Here is an 18,926-nt window from a genome sequence, read left to right as displayed (position 1 = left end):
TTAGCAGACGCTTTTATCCAAAGCGAGTTCCACGAGAGAGCTTTACAAAAGTGCATAGGTCACTGATCATAACGAGATAGCCACAACATTATGAGGAGTCAGATGGCTGAGCACTTAGGGAGTCGGGCTATTAATCAGAAGGTTGCCGGTTTGATTCCGGCTGAGAAAATGACGTTGTGTCCTTGGGCAAGGCACTTCACCCTACTTGCCTCAGGGGGAATGTCCCTGTACTTACTGTAAGTCGCTCTGGATAAGAGCGTCTGCTAAATGACTAAATGTAACATTGCGAGCAACCAAAACATGAAGCATACATTGTGAAAAACCAAATAAGTGCCAAAGGGAAGAACCATAAGAGCATGCAGTTAAACAACTCACAATTAAACAACATGAAACTCAAAAAGAGCAAGAGTGTACCTGTAGAAAAGTCAAATATTTCACAGCGAGTACAAGAATTTAAATCTGTTACAACCAACCAACAAGAGCAACAAGTCTCTCAATAGGAGTCATTGTGATCCTGGAGCTAACACTAACACTTGCACTAAAGGTGAAGGTATTGGTAGCTACAGTAGATTTTTCTTTCCAAAAGTGTAACTTTCATGTCAGTTATTTTTACATGTTAACAAAAAAATACAGTTTTCCCAATCCGTGGCCTAAACTCAATTCTAACAAAATCTCCCTCGGCCCAGTCAAAATGAAATATGTGACATCCGATCTGCTAAGACAAAAGTTTTCCGTCCGGAGCAGAGAGTCATAGGGACGTCTCCTTAGCATGCGACAATGACTCAGCTAACAATGCGGGGTGAGTCAGCGCTGGGCGACTAAGGAGGCAGCAGAGACTGCAACTAGAGCCACAGCCAAAAACAGCAGCTAGGACCACACAGAAATAAAAAACCATGCGTGTATGAAACACGCAAATGCTTCCTACCTCCATCATAACATAAAGAAAGCAAAACATAAATATAAATAAATAAACGCCATCCATTACACTACTATTTATTAAATTCCCGGAACGATTTGCAGATCAAGCACACTCGTGGAGGACCTGTTTTAGAAACCGTTGTGGTACAGCACGCGTGCAGTGACCTGGCAGCGTCCGGTTCACCGCGAGGTCCCTCTCAGGCTACGAAGCTCTGAATAGCCGCGCTGGTCGCGGTCGATAAGTCTTGGAAATGGTCCGGGGCGAATCTTTAATTGAGCTTTCAGGCCCGGCTGGGGAGCAAGACAGCACGAGCAGCGGAGGAGCCGGTGGCCAGGATCATCCGGGAGAAGTTCTCCACCTGTTCCTGACACGCACCGGGGCGTTTTTAGTATAACTTTCATCTAATATTAAGCACCATTGCCTGGAGGAGAGCGTTCTATCAAGCTTCGTCAATTAGTCATGAGAACACATAAATGTTCCCAAACTTCCTCCTCCAGGAGTGAGCACGGTGAGGTGGTAAGGGTAGCCGGGCGGGCGAGAGTGAAAGCACAGCAAGTCTCCCGAAGGAGAAAAAGACACCTTTTCCTTGGTACGTTATGTAACAGAAAAACCAAACGACTTACGGTTCATTTTCTGCCGATTTTTAACGGCCCAATGGATGGATTTCCAACAGGAGGCGGAGCCTGATAAGAAGAAACCACTGCAGCCATATAAGTGAAAATGCGCCACCCTTACGGATTACCGTTGTGTTAACGTAAAGAGAGCTAGCCCACACACACTCCAGGGTGGTGGGTCACTGGGAAACAGAAAACACATGAACACCGTGCGACTGGCCTGCGAGATGCAAGCTCTCTGATGTTCAGACGTCTTGTTGACTATGGAGGGATGGTGAGTGTATTCTTGCGTATTCCTCCGGACTGTTCTGAACTGAAAACTCTGGTCGGGTGAGTCACACACGGTCACACACATGCAGGCATACGGTAAACAAGCACATGCTGTACATACAAACACTTCCTGTGTGTGTGAGATAGAGAGAAAAGTGAGTAAGAGAAAAGGATGAAGATAAAGAGAGAGATGAGAGGGTGAGAGATGGAGACAGGGAGAGAGAGAGACAGGGAGGAGAGAGAGACAGGGAGGAGAGAGAGAAAGGGAGAGAGAGACCGAGAGAGAGAGTGACCGAGACCGAAAGAGAGAGAGAGAGCGCAAAAAGGAACAAGAGGTCAAGTTCAACCCCTCTCTCTAACTTCCCACTCACCTCTCTGACAGGGCCCGTGTGAACGAACACATCCTGAACGGCGTCCAAAACAGGCCTTCAGGCATTCTCTCTTGAAGAGCGCCATGCGAGTTTCCACTGTTTAAAAACTGCAGAGCTCATTTCAAACCCTTCAGACTAAGAGGAGCTTGATGGAGCGAGCGGAAAAGCCACACCGTGAGCTAGCGGAGTGGTGGGTCTTTTTTTTTTTTTTTTGATCGGTTCTAATTGGTGACAGGATTAACGAGGAAAACAAAAGAGCAAGTGTTTGTCGTGAGTTGCCTCATAAGGCTAACAGCGTGGGTCGCATGGAGATTACGGAGGTTTTTCGTGACGAACACAGAACAGTTTGTTACGCTCTTTAATAACTGATCAATGTGCGCCATATGCCTCCCTAAATAATATTATGAATGCTCTGACATTTTTGTAAAATGGAGATATGTTCACTGCCTGTTCATTCACTCACGTAACATTAAAACCTCACAAAAACCAACCTAGCTTTACCTTTCAAGAGGCAAAACAACCGTTACTGGGTTTGGGGAAAGTCGCTAACTTCAGCTAACCGCGGTTAGCATCCTCTCTCATGACACACACTCAGTCCCTCCCCAGATGGTTGGTAGGCTCTGGGTTTAGAAACACCATTCGAGGTCCCGAGTAGCATTTAGATCATTACATTTACATTTAGTCATTTAGCAGACCACTCTTATCCAGAGCGACTTACAGTAAGTACAGGGACATTCCCCCGAGGCAAGTAGGGTGAAGTGCCTTGCCCAAGGACACAACTCCTTTTCGCACGGCCGGGAATCGAACCGGCAACCTTCTGATTAATAGCCTGATTCCCTAACCGCTCAGCCATCTGACCCCTAGCAGCCGCTAGCCACAACATCCACACACGAACGAGCTCCGCGTCCACGACGCAACCAATGTACCGGGGGGGGGCGAGCGTCTAACGAGACTAGTGGGGGGTGTCACCGGTGACATTTCACGGTCATCGACAGACGTCAACGGGAAGCTTCCCCCTGTCTGTCGAACGCCTGCGGTCGTCTGTGAAACGAACAGTGGTCATGGAAACGACCTTTCGGTGACTGGTCACGGACCCTCTATGCAACAATATTCTATTATTATTATGATATCAGTTAGGAGAGAAATAGAAATGACTGGTAACACTCTACAGTGTAACTACAGCTATATCTAATACAACCATTGTGCATAGGTAGTGAGATGGTAGTTAATGAAACCTTAATTTCAAGTGTGAACCAGTGTCTCAGTAAGGTGATGTAAATAAAACTCAAATTACAATTTAGAAATCCTAAATGGTTTCTGTTAGAAGATATAGTTTCTATTAACACATTTTCCACTTCCTGGATAGGCGCATCCAATGGAAAGAGTCCAGTGCTTAGATCTTGCATCCCAGCCGGGTTAACACTAAGTCGACCAACAAGAGACAGCTTGTCTTGCAAAAGACGACAAGTAAAAAAACACGAATTCCCTCCAAAAACAACTGTTTTTGTTGACCGCTCTCTCTTTGCCTTTCTTGTCACACTTTCTCCCCCCCCCCCCCCCCCCAGCTCCTACTTGGTTGGGTGTCCGTGCGGCGGGCTTGTCCTGGTGGTTGGCGAGGATGAGGAAGGGCAGCGTGCAGAGCTGGGGGTGCTGCAGGGCGGAGTGCAGCTCGTTACGTGCCGTCTCCAGGTCCTCGTCGGACGAGGCGCTGTCCAGGACAAACACCACACCCTGAGAGCCCTGGTAGTAACGACTCCAGTACTTCTTAATGTTGTCTGCTCCTGGGAGGGAGGAGGAGGAGGAGGATGAGAAGGAGGAGAGTCAGGACAAGATCAGGGTAGCAAAGTGGATACAAGTTCTACAAGCAGGTCTTCTCATGAACTCTGTGCTTCTACACACTGCATTGAATGTTTAGTCTCTGTAACTGAACAGGTCAAGTACATTGAGTATGGGAATGTACAGTTAAGTTCAGGACTTCGTATTTCTAAGGTGTCTTTTAAGGGATCACAGTTAGGACTGAGACTAGCTCGTACAGTGCAGTGGAAATCGTATGTTTGCACACCTTGTGTGGAAGTAAAACTTTCCAAATCTCTGAGAAACAATCATAACGTAACTTTCGCACAGGGCGAAAAAAAACTTGTGGCAAAGGCTTCCCTCATATTTACCAACTTTGTAAACAAAAACTTTCAGCAATAAATATGTACTCCTTTTTGGAGGGAAATGTTTAGTATCTGTAGCAAACACTGAATTCATAATAGAAGTAGAAACCTAGGTTGCATATTGAGTAACTGAACTCCAAACAAATTACTGCAAACCTAATATACAGGTTCTAGGAAAGTGTGTGTGTGTATGTGCAACTACATTTCTACATTTGCTTTGGCAAGTTGTTCCTCATCATCATAACGCAAAATACTGTGAAGAATACCGTCTTCCTCCTTCAACAGAAACCACATCGCTCCTCGTTTCATCTTTCTCTGTACGTGTTTACAGAGTTCTTTACCCCACACTGCTGTCAGAGTGGGTGTGGGTGGGTGTGTGTGGAGGGGGGGGGGGCAAGAGGAGGGGACAAGAGGGGGGGGGGCAAGAGGAGGGGACAAGAGTGGGGGGGGGGGGGGGGCAAGAGAGGAGGGGACAAGAGGGGGGGGGGGTCTCTAGCATCCAAGGCCAACCGTGTTATGACACATACACCTTTCATCAAAATAAACACAAACCCTCAGTTGTTAAATCTCTTCCCGCACATTATTTATACACCCCCCCCCCACACACACGCCCCGATATGACTGCCCCCCCCCCACACACACGCCCCGATATGACTGCCCCCCCCCCCACACACGCCCCCGATATGACTGCCCCCCCCCCCACACGCCCCGATATGACTGCCCCCCCCCCACACACGCCCCGATATGACTGCCCCCCCCCCCACACACGCCCCGATATGACTGCCCCCCCCCCACACACGCCCCGATATGACTGCCCCCCCCCTGCTCCTGTCGTGGTCTTCTGGGGTCGAGCACATCCTCTCACCCAGGTTCACTGAGCCACTACTTTATTTGTTAGTGTAAGTAATTTGAGGAAGAGACCTACATGCTCACAAAGTGAGTCATTCCTGCCCCCCCCCCCAACCCCCCCCCTTCCTTTCCGTGTGTGGTCGTGTTGAGGGAGGCCTGAGGGGGTGAAGAGGAAGAGGGGGGCGCAAGAGGGGAGGAGGAGGGGAGGGGTAAAACAGTCAGAGATACACCCTCATTAAAGAAGTTGTACGGACTTCAATGAAAAAATTATATAAAACAAATATTACATATTGGGACACTCCGTCTCTTCCTGTTTCCATGGTGTGCTTCCTGTATGTGTCACTCGGTGATGTGTTGTTGTGGTGATGGTTGTTACTCACAGGAAGGTAATTACCATGCAGTGACAAACTGTGAAGGCTCGGCAAAGTGGTTAAACATCACGCAATGCTCTACCGTGACGTCTCCTTACACATCCCTCCCTCCCTCCATCCTCCCTCCCTCCTCCCTCCCTCCGCCTCCCTCCCTCCACCACCCTCCCACCTCCCTCCCCCCCCACCTCCTCTCCCTCCACCTCCCTCCTCCCTCCCTCCCTCCCTCCCTACCTCCCTCCCTCCCTCCTCCCTCCTCCCTCCCTCCACCTCCCTCCCTCAACCTCTCTCCGCCTCCCTTCACCACCCTCCACCTCTCCCTCCACCTCCCTCACACCTTTTCTTAGGGTGGAAAGTTATCAGACAAAGTGGCACTTGAGAAATTGCCAAGGAACTTTCCTGCTTTTGCCCGGAAATTGAGTGTGGAATGTCAGTCATGTTGGGGTGTATGTTTGCCTGTGTGTGTGTGTGTGTGTGTGTGTGTGTTCGACACACACACACACACACACACACACGACTGTCTGACTGGCATCTTCTGCCATCTGTTGGCCTGACGGGAGGAATTCACACAAAGCGTCATTTTCAAAAGTCTGTTTGAAAATGTTAATCAAGTAGGTAGTGCTTTTGAATACAGTTGGATTTACGATCTAAAAAAGTTAGTTGAAAGTGATTCTGCATTACAGAGTCGCAGTCTTCATGGGAGACCGGAAGTTGAGATCTTCTGGGATGTAAACCAGAGATAGATGTACCACAGAATCAAACAGGTGTACCAGCCCCTGAGCCAAAACAGTAGGACGACTGAGATGGGAGCAGGACTTGCTCATGTAAGCAATCAAAGAAAGTCGGAGTCCACCGCTGCATCTCTCTCGCCTAAATCCTTCCTCGCTCTCTCTCACCAAACAGTCTGTTTAGAAGCGTGACCGTGTCTTTGAGGACATCAATAAGTTCACATTTAGGTCGTTCATTCAACCACGTTCGTGCAGCATGATTCATGTTCAATGCCTGAGGTATGGGGGGGGTGGCGGCTATGGGGGAACGGATTGATTAACGATGAGAATGGGCTTTGGATTTTGGCAAAGCAACAAATAAGTTTTTCTAAAATGAAAGGGTGGAACAAAGCTAAATGTTAAGCTCAGAGCAACACAGAATACACTCATTGAAAGTGTCATGGATCAGGGTGAATCAGCGAGCCCCTGGGCTCCGGACGGCACCTTCTGCAAGGACAGAACATTTGGAGGATGTAATTCCGTGGATGGGAGTCCTGATGAGAACAGACAGGGCAGGGTCCTCTGGGCAGCCCGGATGAATCACTTTCAGTCCACCACCAAATAACCTGAAAGATATGTTGTGGAAGTTGGAGTTGAATTTGTTCGCATACAGCGGAGCGTGTTGTGCGTCACAGCGTGCGGGCTGGGTAACCGAGGGGAGACGGCTGGGTAACCGAGGGAGACGGGAGGTAAGAGCCGAACAGGCGTGTTCGCAACCAAAGCATCACTCCAAAAAAGCTGTGTTTTAAAGCAATGGCAGCTCTTCATGCGATTTAAGAGATCCTTCACATCAACGTGCATATAAAACATGATCTTCACATTTATGTTTATTTATATTTTCTCGTTGTTTTGAAGTCCACATCCATGTATGTGTTCCTCTTCTTCTGACAAACACGAGTCGCTGAACACTTGAAGCGAAAATGGACCCCTTGAAAGATACTAAACACCTCAACATGACACTGCTGTGTTTACACTGAGCAGGAGAAATCCGGTCTCTGGATTTCTCCTGTTCTGGATGTTCAGGGTTGCTCAACATCAAGGTGACCGCTGTGACCACACGAGGAAGGGCATTCATATCCATCCCACCGTCCTTTTGAAGGCGGCGGTGACGACATCGCTCAAATATCATATTTTGGAACCAGCCCGTTTCGCTCTCCATTTGGTCCACATTAGGCTCCCGTTTGGGCCTCCTGTTCTGTGGGTCGGCAAGGGATCGGTTTCACATTCAAAACTCTTTTTCATGTCTGCCTCCCACAGTGTCCCATCGCCCTTGCCCTCATCATTTTAAACTTCTACCTTTAACAAAATGTTTAACAAACATCTTTCAGATTTTTTTTTTTTTGGAGGGGGGGGAGGGTCTACAAAGGTGACCTCGAATCCAGGCAATCTGCTTTGAAGTGTCTCTAACAGAGAACAGACATCTTCTCTATACCAACCCCCCCCCCCCCCCTCCAACAAGACGAGAGGTCAAACCAGAAGCTGGTAAAACTTTCCACAACTTTCCAGCCCCCCTGAGACCCCTACAAATCTAGTATCTTGTTGTTTTAATATCTTGAATTAAGTTTGGATTTAAAATTAGACTCAGACCCACTTATGACTTACCTTATAATCAAACTAATCAGACATTAATTATTGCGTTCAAAAGGTCTCACTCACGCACACACATGTGCAGAAACACACACACACACATCAACATCCGTAGAGCATGTACCGTGGAGAGAGTCACACCTCCTCAAAAAGAGCGCGCGTCTCTTCCAGTTCCAGGAGATATGGCAGCAGTGAGAGGCGCTTATTATGAGCCCTACTTCATCAGCTGTCATCATGCCCCACACCGCTCACACCCACGGCCCAGTCTAGACCTGACGTCAGTGTCATCCTTCCCCAACACGCACACACGCACGCACGCTGCCACTTGCAGTTTCTAATACACAAACATGACAAGGAGGTAGACAGGACGAGACTAGAAAGTTACAGTATAACATGAGGAGAGAGGAGGAGAGAAAAAGGCAACACCCAGACAATGCTCCTAGAGGAGTACAGTGTGGGAACAGACAAAAACCTCAGCACATAAGCACAACAACATTTACAAAAACACGTGACTTGCAACGGGGAGTGGGGGGGGGTAGACAAGCAGCATCTGGACCTGCAGCCATGGTAGGCGCTGGACACAGACCCGCCAGCCACCCTGGGGAAAGGCATTGGATGGGGGTGGGGGGGTGGTGATATCTGTAGTAGGTGAAAGTTAATGTGTGAGTAGGTCTGGGTTGGCGCCCTCGACCTAGGCCACAATCAGTCCGATTCTCCCTATGCAGATTGTGTTGGCCAGGAGACATCCTTGGTCATGACCCGGGCAGAGACCATGTCCTCCATCTTCCTTTGCAGAGCCGCAAACTTATCCCTGTTGTAATCAATGCTGCGTTGTAAGTTCACAGTCTGAGCTCCAACAACTCTGCCCACCGCATCAATCATATCGGGCAGCCTAACGGGGCTTTTGATGGCTGCAGCCGTTTCCTTAATTTTCCGATATACAAAGCCAGCGCCTATTCCAAACAGCAGAAAGCCTGTAATCATGGTTCCGAATATGAAGATGTCTTCAACGTCCTCCACGGAAAGCGCCGCTAGACACACGACACGCCAATTCTCCCACGCGTCCATCATGTAGCCAGCTGCGAACGTCCCGTCCGGACAGTTGGGTTCCCCCGAACCCGAGCTTCTCTTCGAGAAGATGGTGTCAATAGCATTGAGAGACCAGCTAATTAATTCCATGCTTCTAGTTTCGGAGAGTGATGATGAGAGAGTATCTTGAGACAAGACAAGACACAAGACACAGGAGGCACCAGGACTGGGGTTCAAATCCATCCAGAGTTTAGCACAACAGAGAGGAACAGATGAAGACAAGCATGGAGGAGAGAGAGAGAGACAGAGAGAGACAGAGAACGAGAGAAAGACAGAGAGAGAGAGTGTGTGTGTGTGTGTGTGCCCAGATTTCACCACCATGAAGCTGGAGTGGCAGCGTATCACCACTAAATCAAGCGAGCGGTCGGCAGAGAGATCCGTTTTTCCGACCGCGACACGACCACAGTCCTGACCCAGTCCAGGGCTCCCTCTCTCCCTCTTTCTCTCCCTCTTTCTCTCCCTCCCCCCTCTCTCACCCTCTCCCTCCCATCCTTCCCAACTACGGAATCATCCTCGCTGGTGGTCCACACACTTTTTTTGGGAGTATGAGGGCTGTTTTTGTTCTTTGGAGAGGTTGGGGGCTGTGTGAGGGGGGGGGGGGCTGTGTGAGGTGGGGGGGGCTGTGTGAGGGGGGGGGGCTGTGTGAGGTGGGGGGGCTGTGTGAGGTGGGGGGGGCTGTGTGAGGGGGGGGCTGTGTGAGGGGGGGGGCTGTGTGAGGTGGGGGGGGCTGTGTGAGGGGGGGGGCTGTGTGAGGGGGGGGCTGTGTGAGGTGGGGGGGGCTGTGTGAGGGGGGGGGCTGTGTGAGGTGGGGGGGCTGTGTGAGGTGGGGGGGGCTGTGTGAGGGGGGGGGCTGTGTGAGGGGGGGCTGTGTGAGGGGGGGGGCTGTGTGAGGTGGGGGGGCTGTGTGAGGTGGGGGGGGCTGTGTGAGGTGGGGGGGCTGTGTGAGGTGGGGCTGTGTGAGGGGGGGGCTGTGTGAGGTGGGGGGGCTGTGTGAGGGGGGGGCTGTGTGAGGTGGAGGGGCTGTGTGAGGTGGGGGGGCTGTGTGAGGTGGGGCTGTGTGAGGTGGGGGGGGCTGTGTGAGGGGGGGGGCTGTGTGAGGTGGGGGGGCTGTGTGAGGGGGGGGCTGTGTGAGGGGGGGGGGCTTGCATGGTTGTTGTTCCTGCGCTGGGGGAGAAACACAGCACCTGTTATAGAACCAGCGTCCCCCAAAAGACGTAAATTACTTTCACTTTTAAAACTCATAAATTGTGGCAAGGGGCTGATTTCTAGGCAAGAAGTGGGGAAGATTTATCTCCCTCGCGCCTTTTCTCTCCTTTTAACAACTTTCAAAAGCTCCTCCTCATTCTGCTGCTTTTCAACATGTTGAGTTCCCAGATATGATCCCTAATAACCCACTAAACCATTAAACTGTTTCCTTGGGTAACGTTCGTTTCTAGGAATCGTCCAAACAAGGCGTTTGCATGTCTGTTTGGACTCTTTACAAGAACACTTACTGAGAAAGATGCATCACTAAAACTGTGCAAGAATGTGGATGTTACTAGAAGGTAGGATGTTGCCGCAGCCTGAATAAACACATCCGGATACATCACACTTCACTCTGTCTCACACAGAAGCAGACCACAACCACTTCCTGCTTGGTTGGTGTGAGAGAGGGAGTGTGTGTGTGTGTGTGTGAGTGAGTGCGTGAGTGTATGTGTATGGCGTGTGTGTGAGAGTGAGTGAGTGAGAGTGTGTGTGTGTATGTGAGAGTGTGTGTGTGTGTCTACAGTAAGTAGGGTGGTACTGTATGGTTACAATATGCGCTTAGAGAGATAAGGAATCTAAGCTAAGATGTAAACACATCCTTACCTCCGAGTTCTTTTACGTTCAAGATAGCGTTTGGAAACGGCACAGCTTTGATACTGAAACCTGAAAAGAGAGAAGAAAACGTCTTTGACAAACAAATTCAGAGAGAGTATGAGAGAGAGAGTATGAGAGAGAGAGAGAGTAGAGAGTAGAGAGTATGAGAGAGCAGAGAGTATGAGAGAGAGTAGAGAGTAGACAGTATGAGTGAGAGTGAGAGTGAGAGAGAGTGAGAGTGAGAGTGAGAGAGAGGACTAGTTCCACCAGGGAGTTTTCTGTGCATAAATAAAACAAGTAGCACTTCGGCGGTTATTGGAAAATAGAAGTGGCGTTGACAGCTTAATCTTGACCTTTTAAGAAAGCTTGCCAAAGTAACTCTCTGGTCAGGTAAATAATGGACATATTTAACGTGTGAAAGCCTGGTGTTCAGCTCCCTCTCCACCAAGAGCCATGGCCAGTCAGAGATGGGTTAGACCTAACCCTAACGAAGTACAAATACTTTATTCCTGTACTTAAGTATATTTTTCTAGTATCAGTACTAGAAATAAAAAATATTTATTTGAAAATGTTTTAAAAATAGTTTTCGGAAATAAGTTTTGAAAGTTTTTATATATTATTCTCTTCTGCACTCTATTGTACTCTGCTATGCTTTAATCTACTCTGTTTAAGGCTTCTCTGTTCTCCTCTCTCCTCTTCTCCTCTCTTCTCAGTGGGTGTGTAAAACAAAAGTTAACAAAAAAACAGAAAAAAGGTCCAAAAGATATTTTTGGAAACGAGTTTGAAAAAATATTTTCTGAAAAAAGTCCTTTCCACTCCTTTCACTGTGTGTGTGTGTGTGTGTGTGTGTGTGTGTGTGTGTGTGTGTGTGTGTGTGTGTGTGTAAAACATGAGTATCTGTACTTCTACTTAAGTGAAGATTGTGTGTACTTTTGCCAACTCTGTCAACAGTACGTTTGGGATTTCTTCGAATTTAGCCCCCATAGTTGAAGTGCTGATGACTAACAGCAGGACTAAACAAGGACAGGGAAGGAGACGGGACGGGGCCCCCCTCGCAGGGGGACCTGGGGGCCTCCCTCGCAGGGGCACACCTGCGGGAGGACCTGGGGGCCCCCCTCGCAGGGGGACCTGGGGGCCTCCCTCGCAGGGGCACACCTGCGGGAGGACCTCGGGGTTGGGAACCAGAGAGCAGAAGCACAGCTCTTCAGCAGGAGATATCCTAGAAGCCTAGAGGGTTGTCGTCAGGGAGCAGGGCCAGTTAGCTTCCACAGCTAAACTGGGCTTACAGCATGAGATATATACAACAGAGATAAGTGATATATAAAGAGATCCCTGAGAACTACTGTCTCACTGAGAGGACAGTAGTTCTTACCCCTGGTGGGGTGAGAGGGACAGTAGTTCTTACCCCTGGTGGGGTGAGAGGACAGTAGTTCTTACCCCTGGTTGGGTGAGAGGACAGTAGTTCTTACCCCTGGTGGGGTGAGAGGGACAGTAGTTCTTACCCCTGGTTGGGTGAGAGGGACAGTAGTTCTTACCCCTGGTGGGGTGAGAGGGACAGTAGTTCTTACCCCTGGTGGGGTGAGAGGACAGTAGTTCTTACCCCTGGTGGGGTGAGAGGGACAGTAGTTCTTACCCCTGGTGGGGTGAGAGGACAGTAGTTCTTACCCCTGGTGGGGTGAGAGGGACAGTAGTTCTTACCCCTGGTGGGGTGAGAGGACAGTAGTTCTTACCCCTGGTGGGGTGAGAGGGACAGTAGTTCTTACCCCTGGTGGGGTGAGAGGACAGTAGTTCTTACCCCTGGTGGGGTGAGAGGGACAGTAGTTCTTACCCCTGGTGGGGTGAGAGGGACAGTAGTTCTTACCCGTGGTGGGGACGATCCCGTCTCTTCCCTCGCTGCAGAGCCGGGACAGGAGGCTGGTCTTCCCCGCCCCCGTCAGTCCGATACACACCACATCATACTCCGGCCTGGGGACCGGTGGTCCTTTACAGCACAGGGCCCGGAAACACTGGAGGAACAACACACACACATGAATATTCATGATGCTGCAACTTGAAGAGAAGGGCATGTTCCTTCTAAAACACCAAAAGACCTTGCTTCCGCCCTGTGTGACCCCTGGTTTTGAGGTTGTGGAATTTTTTTATGTTTTTGAAAGAGTGTTTGACACGGAAACAGCATAGCAGTTAAAACAGCATATTCTGCAGGCTGATCAACTGTGCCAATGGTGTCTCAATGAGCTGGTGACACATGTTCATCCTTCCTCCCTGAAATAGAACCGAAGAAGAGAGAAGGGGAGAGAGAAAGAAAGCCAGATGGGGAGAGAAGAGGGGGGGGGGAGGAAAGAGGGAGAGGAAGAAAGAAAGAGAGAGGGAGGGAAAAGAGAGAGAGAAGCAGTCGTAGTGTGCGATCGCGCCTCGCTGCGTGTGTGCGCGCGTCAGAAACAGTAACGTCTGCGTGGTGTGTCCCGTCTGGTGGCTCATCGCCGCCACAGGCAGAGCTGTCACTAGATGAATCACAGCCTGGGACTGGCTGCCTGCTGTGAGACATTAAGGGGCAAATGCGGTGTGAACCGTGAATGAGATCTTTAAAGCTTGTGTCGAGAGATCAGTATCCAGAACTAAAAAGAGATCTCTTTTATTAGCGAGGCAGACTAGTCTGGCCAAGCAGCACAGGACCCCTGTTTTTCTGTCTCCACACAACTGCCCACCCCCTCCTCCTCTATCTTTCTCCTCCTCCTCCCCCCTTCCACTCCTCTCCCTGCTCCTCCTCCTCCCCCCTTCCACTCCTCTCCCTGCTCCTCCTCCTCCCCCCTTCCACTCCTCTCCCTGCTCCTCCTCCTCCCCCCCTTCCACTCCTCCTCCTCCACAAACAGCCACATACACTTTTTAATCCCTCTAGAAGGACGCAGGGTTGCTGCAAGTCTGGGAGACTTCAGTAAAACCCTCAGGATGAGGAAAGAACAGCATGGTTGCTGCTCACTGGTGGGTTGTTTACTAGGGGCTGTGTGTGAAACGCTGGGGCAATCTTTTTCGGTTTGTTTTTGTAGAGCCTAAAGCTAGTAGTGGAAGAGTTGCCTATCAGAATGTCATTTAGCAAGGGTAGGTATGATAAGCTAAATCAGAATCAGAATTCGGTTTATTCGCCATGTATGTTATACAAACACGGAATTTACTGTGGCAGGGAGGTGCAAAACACTAAACATATCTTAAATTAAGTAAAAGTACAAAAGTTTAACTATTTCTAAGAACTAAACAATCTAAGAATACAACAATTTAAATATAAAATAAAATATATATAAAAATAAGAATAGAATGAGCAGCGTGAATGGTCAACATAGTGCAATCGGATACTGAGAAAGTGGCTTATGCATACTAAAGATGCAGCCTACTGCTTTCACTCAATATTTGTTGTTTGTTTTACTTTTAATTGAATGCCTTATTGTTAATATTGGACGTTGTAATTGAGGACCAACTATTATTACTCTTCCCTGTTGATGAGGACTTGACTGGACAGCAGTCTGACATTGGTGGAGCTGCAATTCAGCCAAAATATCAAATGCCACAAGATGTCAAAGCCAAGACCGAAACATCTGAATTACGTGACACTGGCTAGACACACCACACTTCTCACCCAAATAGATCTTGGGCCAGGTGTGTCTGGCAGGCTTTAAAGACACACAGCAGAAAGAAAAACGGTTAGGTCTGTAAGGTCTGTATGGTCTGTTAGGTCTTTCAGGACTACACCCTGACACTCTCAGTGTCTCGACTGACAAGAGTCAAAACCACTTAATTTATTCTCCTTCTGGCGTGTAAAAAAAAAAAAAAAAACCTACAGGATATATATATTTTTTTAAATAAAAGTTTGAATTCAAATACATTTCCTGTCCTGACATGAGCAACGAATACAAGCAGCCTCTCTCTGATCGTGTGTCGGTTCCTCCTTCAGAGGAGCACAGCTCAGACCGGCCCAGAGGTCTGAGGAGGCTTGCTGGGGACATGTTCAGGGTTTCAGCCCTTGTTTGATGGAGACGTGGGGAATCTGGTCAGAGGAACCAGGCGTCTGCAGAGCAACCAGGCGTCTGCAGAGCAACCAGGCGTCTGCAGAGGAACCAGGCGTCTGCAGAGGAACCAGGCGTCTGCAGAGGAACCAGGCGTCTGCAGAGGAACCAGGCGTCTGCAGAGGAACCAGGCGTCTGCAGAGGAACCAGGCGTCTGCAGAGGAACCAGGCGTCTGCAGAGGAACCAGGCGTCTGCAGAGGAACCAGGCGTCTGCAGAGGAACCAGGCGTCTGCAGAGGAACCAGGCGTCTGCAGAGGAACCAGGCGTCTGCAGAGGAACCAGGCGTCTGCAGAGGAACCAGGCGTCTGCAGAGGAACCTGACCCCGCGGCTCCTCCGTTACCCCGCCGGGCCTTGAGGAGCAGGACGAGATGCTCTCACGCGTCCTCAGAGCTGAAACACACGCGTGTCAGTGGAACACATGTAGAGCTGGTTTGATGGTTTGATGAGGTCATTTGTCTCCCCCCTCCTCACACACACACACACACACACACACAGCCTTCTCTCAGGTCCGTGTGTAAGATCTGTGAGCCGGTTGAAATGTGCCCTTCAGCTGTCAATTCTCTGAGGTCAGGAATTGCTGACCAATGAATCCTCTGAGGAGGTCTTGGTGAGGGAGGGGAGGGAGGGAGAGGCTGGGTGAAGGGCTCTAACTCAAATCAACATACCCTTCTCCATTTCCCTTCTCTCCCAAGCTTCAAAGCCTGAAACATTCTCCCCCCCCACCTCCATCCCCCCTCCCCCCCAGATCGTCCCTGTCCCAGCAGCGCGGGAGAGCAGAGTGACCTGGACATGTGCTTCAGGGGGCCGAGCCAGAGGTGTGTGTTCCCAGGGACCCTCATCTGGGCTCACTTCACAACAGTTGCTGGAGAGCCGTCCGGGGCCTGACCCCAGGCCTCCTGGCTCTCTGAACCCCCGCCAGAGGACACCAGGAAGGGACCTGACCCCCCCCCCAGACCCCCCTGACCCCCCCAGACCCAGCTGACAGGGAGATTGACGAGGGGGCGCTTGGTCAAAGAGCTCGGAGGAGGAGGAAGAGGAGCAGGAGGAGGGGGAATGTCTGGAACCCTCAGCCCTCCTTTCCAGGTATTCCAGAGCGCCTTCCCTCCAATCAGACGCTGCTTCTAATAATCCCTGAGTCACCTTGCCAGGGGGCCGGAGCAGTGTGGTCATCCCTGGAGCGTGACCATCCACAGCGCTGCCAGGACAACAGTCCCAGACAGCCTCAGGACCCATCACCGAGGCAACCAAGCCCTTCCCTGTTCTGCTGTGAGGTTAGAGGCTGTTCTGCTGTGCCGTTAGAGGCTGTTCTGCTGTGCCGTTAGAGGCTGTTCTGCTGTGCCGTTAGAGGCTGTTCTGCTGTGCCGTTAGAGGCTGTTCTGCTGTGCCGTTAGAGGCTGTTCTGCTGTGCTGTTAGAGGCTGTTCTGAAATAGTTTTCTGAGTAATAAAAAAGTCTGAATAAAACCTTGGACGCTCTTGGCAACACTTCCATACTTCCATAAAAGCTGATGGGACTGGATGTTCTCCTGATTGACTGGCTCTTATTAGATTGGACACGTTTTAATTGTGCAGCTCTGAGGGGCGCTCCCAGACATTACCTCACCGTTGTTGTGAAAGCTGATTAGCCGAGGTTTTATGTAAATGTGGAGCTCTCCTGGAGTATAAATACCAGGCTTGACACCACCAGGCTGCACTCCCAGATGAGACGGCTCCTGAAAACCTGTCTGACAGGAGAAGGAGGAAATAAAACCCTCCCAAACCCTCCATCTGAACAAGATGTCAGGACATCAACAGGGTGATGTCATCTGGTCTGCTGGCCACTGGCCAGGCATGGCACAGATCAGGGAGGAGGGTGGGGGGAGGAGAGGAGAGAGGAGCAGGGGCTGGAGGGGTGAGGAGCAGGGGCTGGAGGGGTGAGGAGGAGGGAGGAGCAGGGGCTGGAGTGGTGAGGAGGAGGGTGGGGGGAGGAGAGGAGAGAGGAGCAGGGGCTGGAGGGGTGAGGAGCAGGGGCTGGAGGGGTGAGGAGGAGGGAGGAGCAGGGGCTGGAGTGGTGAGGAGGAGGGTGGAGCAGGGGCTGGAGGGGTGAGGAGGAGGGTGGGGGGAGGAGAGGAGAGAGGAGCAGGGGCTGGAGGGGTGAGGAGGAGGGTGGGGGGAGGAGAGGAGAGAGGAGCAGGGGCTGGAGGGGTGAGGAGGAGGGTGGGGGGAGGAGAGGAGAGAGGAGCAGGGGCTGGAGTGGTGAGGAGGAGGGAGGAGCAGGGGCTGGAGGGGTGAGGAGGAGGGTGGGGGGAGGAGAGGAGAGGAGAGAGGAGCAGGGGCTGGAGTGGTGAGGAGGAGGGAGGAGCAGGGGCTGGAGGGGTGAGGAGGAGGGAGGAGCAGGGGCTGGAGGGGTGAGGAGGAGGGAGGAGCAGGGGCTGGAGGGGTGAGGAGGGGTGAGGAGCAGGGGCTGGAGGGGTGAGGAGGGGTGAGGAGCAGGGGCTGGAGGGGTGAGGAGCAGTCAGACATGGCAGTCAGCTCCACAGCTGAGCCAGATTCTCTGTTGCTCCATTAACACCAGACTTCCCTTCATGGCAGGCCAGGCACCGGCAACACGCACCGCTGCTCCTCTAGGAAAACACAGGGCTGCAGAAGAGTCCTCCGAGACCACGGCTCCTCTTTAGAGCCCCTGGAATCCAAAACTCCCACGTTAGCTCTGTGAACCAAAGCCTCGGTGTGACTGGCTTCTGTGTCTTCTTTTAGATCCTGTCCCCTGCTCCAGTAGGTGAGCTCCGCCCAACCCTGCAGCCCCCCAGCCCTGCGCTATCACTATGGAAGTATTGTGTCAGTGGAACATCATTCTTACGCTTGGTCTACTTTTCTCTCTAAATATATATCTATTTACTGCTGGATGTTTGTTTTTTTTACCTGTAGTATAGTACTATAATTAAAGTGCATTATTCTTGTCCTTTATTATTATAAAAAAAAGAGAAATATGAAATATACCCTAGTTGTATGGCACGACTAAGGTTGCGTGACAGGTTTATCCGAGTGGAAGTATCAGATGGCTGCATGGCAGAGTATATGTCCACACACTCATTAGCCCTTCTGACGCAGTAAATATCTGTGCTTATTAAACAGCTTGTTAATGTGGACAGCATGGCTAACGACAGTGTGATGTCTGGATGCAGGTGTGCAGCAACCTGCACTCCCAGAACGCCTCGGTCCACCACCAGACACACACACACACTACAAAGACGGTGGGGTCCTGGGGTCTGTGAGGGTGGGAGGTGTAGGAGCACATTCATTCATCCTCATTCATCTTTTCCACAACCCCCCACCCGCCCCCCCCCCCCCCCCCCTTCTCTTGTTGTTGTTGTTGCAGCTCCCAGGTTATGGGGAGAAGCTGAAGGGACAAGGCCCAGTACAGTGAGGAGGGGGGAGGGGGAAGGGAGGGGGAGAGGGGGAGGGGAGAGAGCGAGGGGGTCCACATGCCGTTCTCGTTACAGGGTGAGAGAGACACGGTGCTCGCCCAAACCTTCAGCTGCTGCCGTGGAAACCCAGACCCCGCCTCCTCCTCACTCTCCCTTTCATGTTGTCTCGACAACACAGCGCTCTCGCCCAGGAGGGTAACAAGAGGGTAACAGGCTCCTATCCTTCCAGACCAGCTCCTCAGAAGGGCGGGATGAGAGGTAGGCTGGGGAGGACGGGAGGCAGGGGAGGACGGGAGGCAGGGGAGGACGGGAGGCAGGGGGGCTGGGGGAGGACGGGAGGCAGGGGGGCTGGGGAGGCAGGGGAGGACGGGAGGCAGGGGGGGCTGGGGAGGCAGGGGAGGACTGGAGGCAGGGGGGCTGGGGAGGACGGGAGGCAGGGGGAGGACGGGAGGCAGGGGAGGACGGGAGGCAGGGGAGGACGGGAGGCAGGGGGAGGACGGGAGGGAGGGGGGGCTGGGGAGGACGGGAGGCAGGGGAGGACGGGGAGGACGGGAGGCAGGGGGGCTGGGGAGGATGGGAGGCAGGGGGGCTGGGGAGGCAGGGGAGGACTGGAGGCAGGGAAGGACTGGAGG

At 51.4% G+C, this 18,926-nt stretch overlaps 1 protein-coding gene across 3 annotated transcripts in view; it reads right to left on the bottom strand.

Annotated features, from left to right (window-relative positions):
• The window catches only part of arl15a (ADP-ribosylation factor-like 15a), a 42,194-nt gene that overhangs the window by 2,952 nt on the left and 20,316 nt on the right, over window positions 1–18,926 (bottom strand). For 2 of the 3 annotated variants that reach the window (XM_067228006.1, XM_067228003.1), the window contains exons 2-4: window positions 12,694–12,838; window positions 10,842–10,901; window positions 3,747–3,955 (exon numbers count right to left, since the gene is read on the bottom strand). In XM_067228006.1, coding sequence (XP_067084107.1) covers window positions 3,747–3,955; window positions 10,842–10,901; window positions 12,694–12,838 — 414 coding nt within the window. Of the gene's footprint in view, window positions 1–3,746; window positions 3,956–10,841; window positions 10,902–12,693; window positions 12,872–18,926 lie in introns of those variants that run through there. The other variant, XM_067228005.1, reaches the window with a different exon arrangement.

The sequence above is a fragment of the Osmerus mordax genome, chromosome 24 (assembly GCF_038355195.1).
Source record: "Osmerus mordax isolate fOsmMor3 chromosome 24, fOsmMor3.pri, whole genome shotgun sequence".
Taxonomy (NCBI): Eukaryota; Metazoa; Chordata; class Actinopteri; order Osmeriformes; family Osmeridae; genus Osmerus; species Osmerus mordax.
This window is presented reverse-complemented; position numbering and strand designations above follow the sequence as displayed.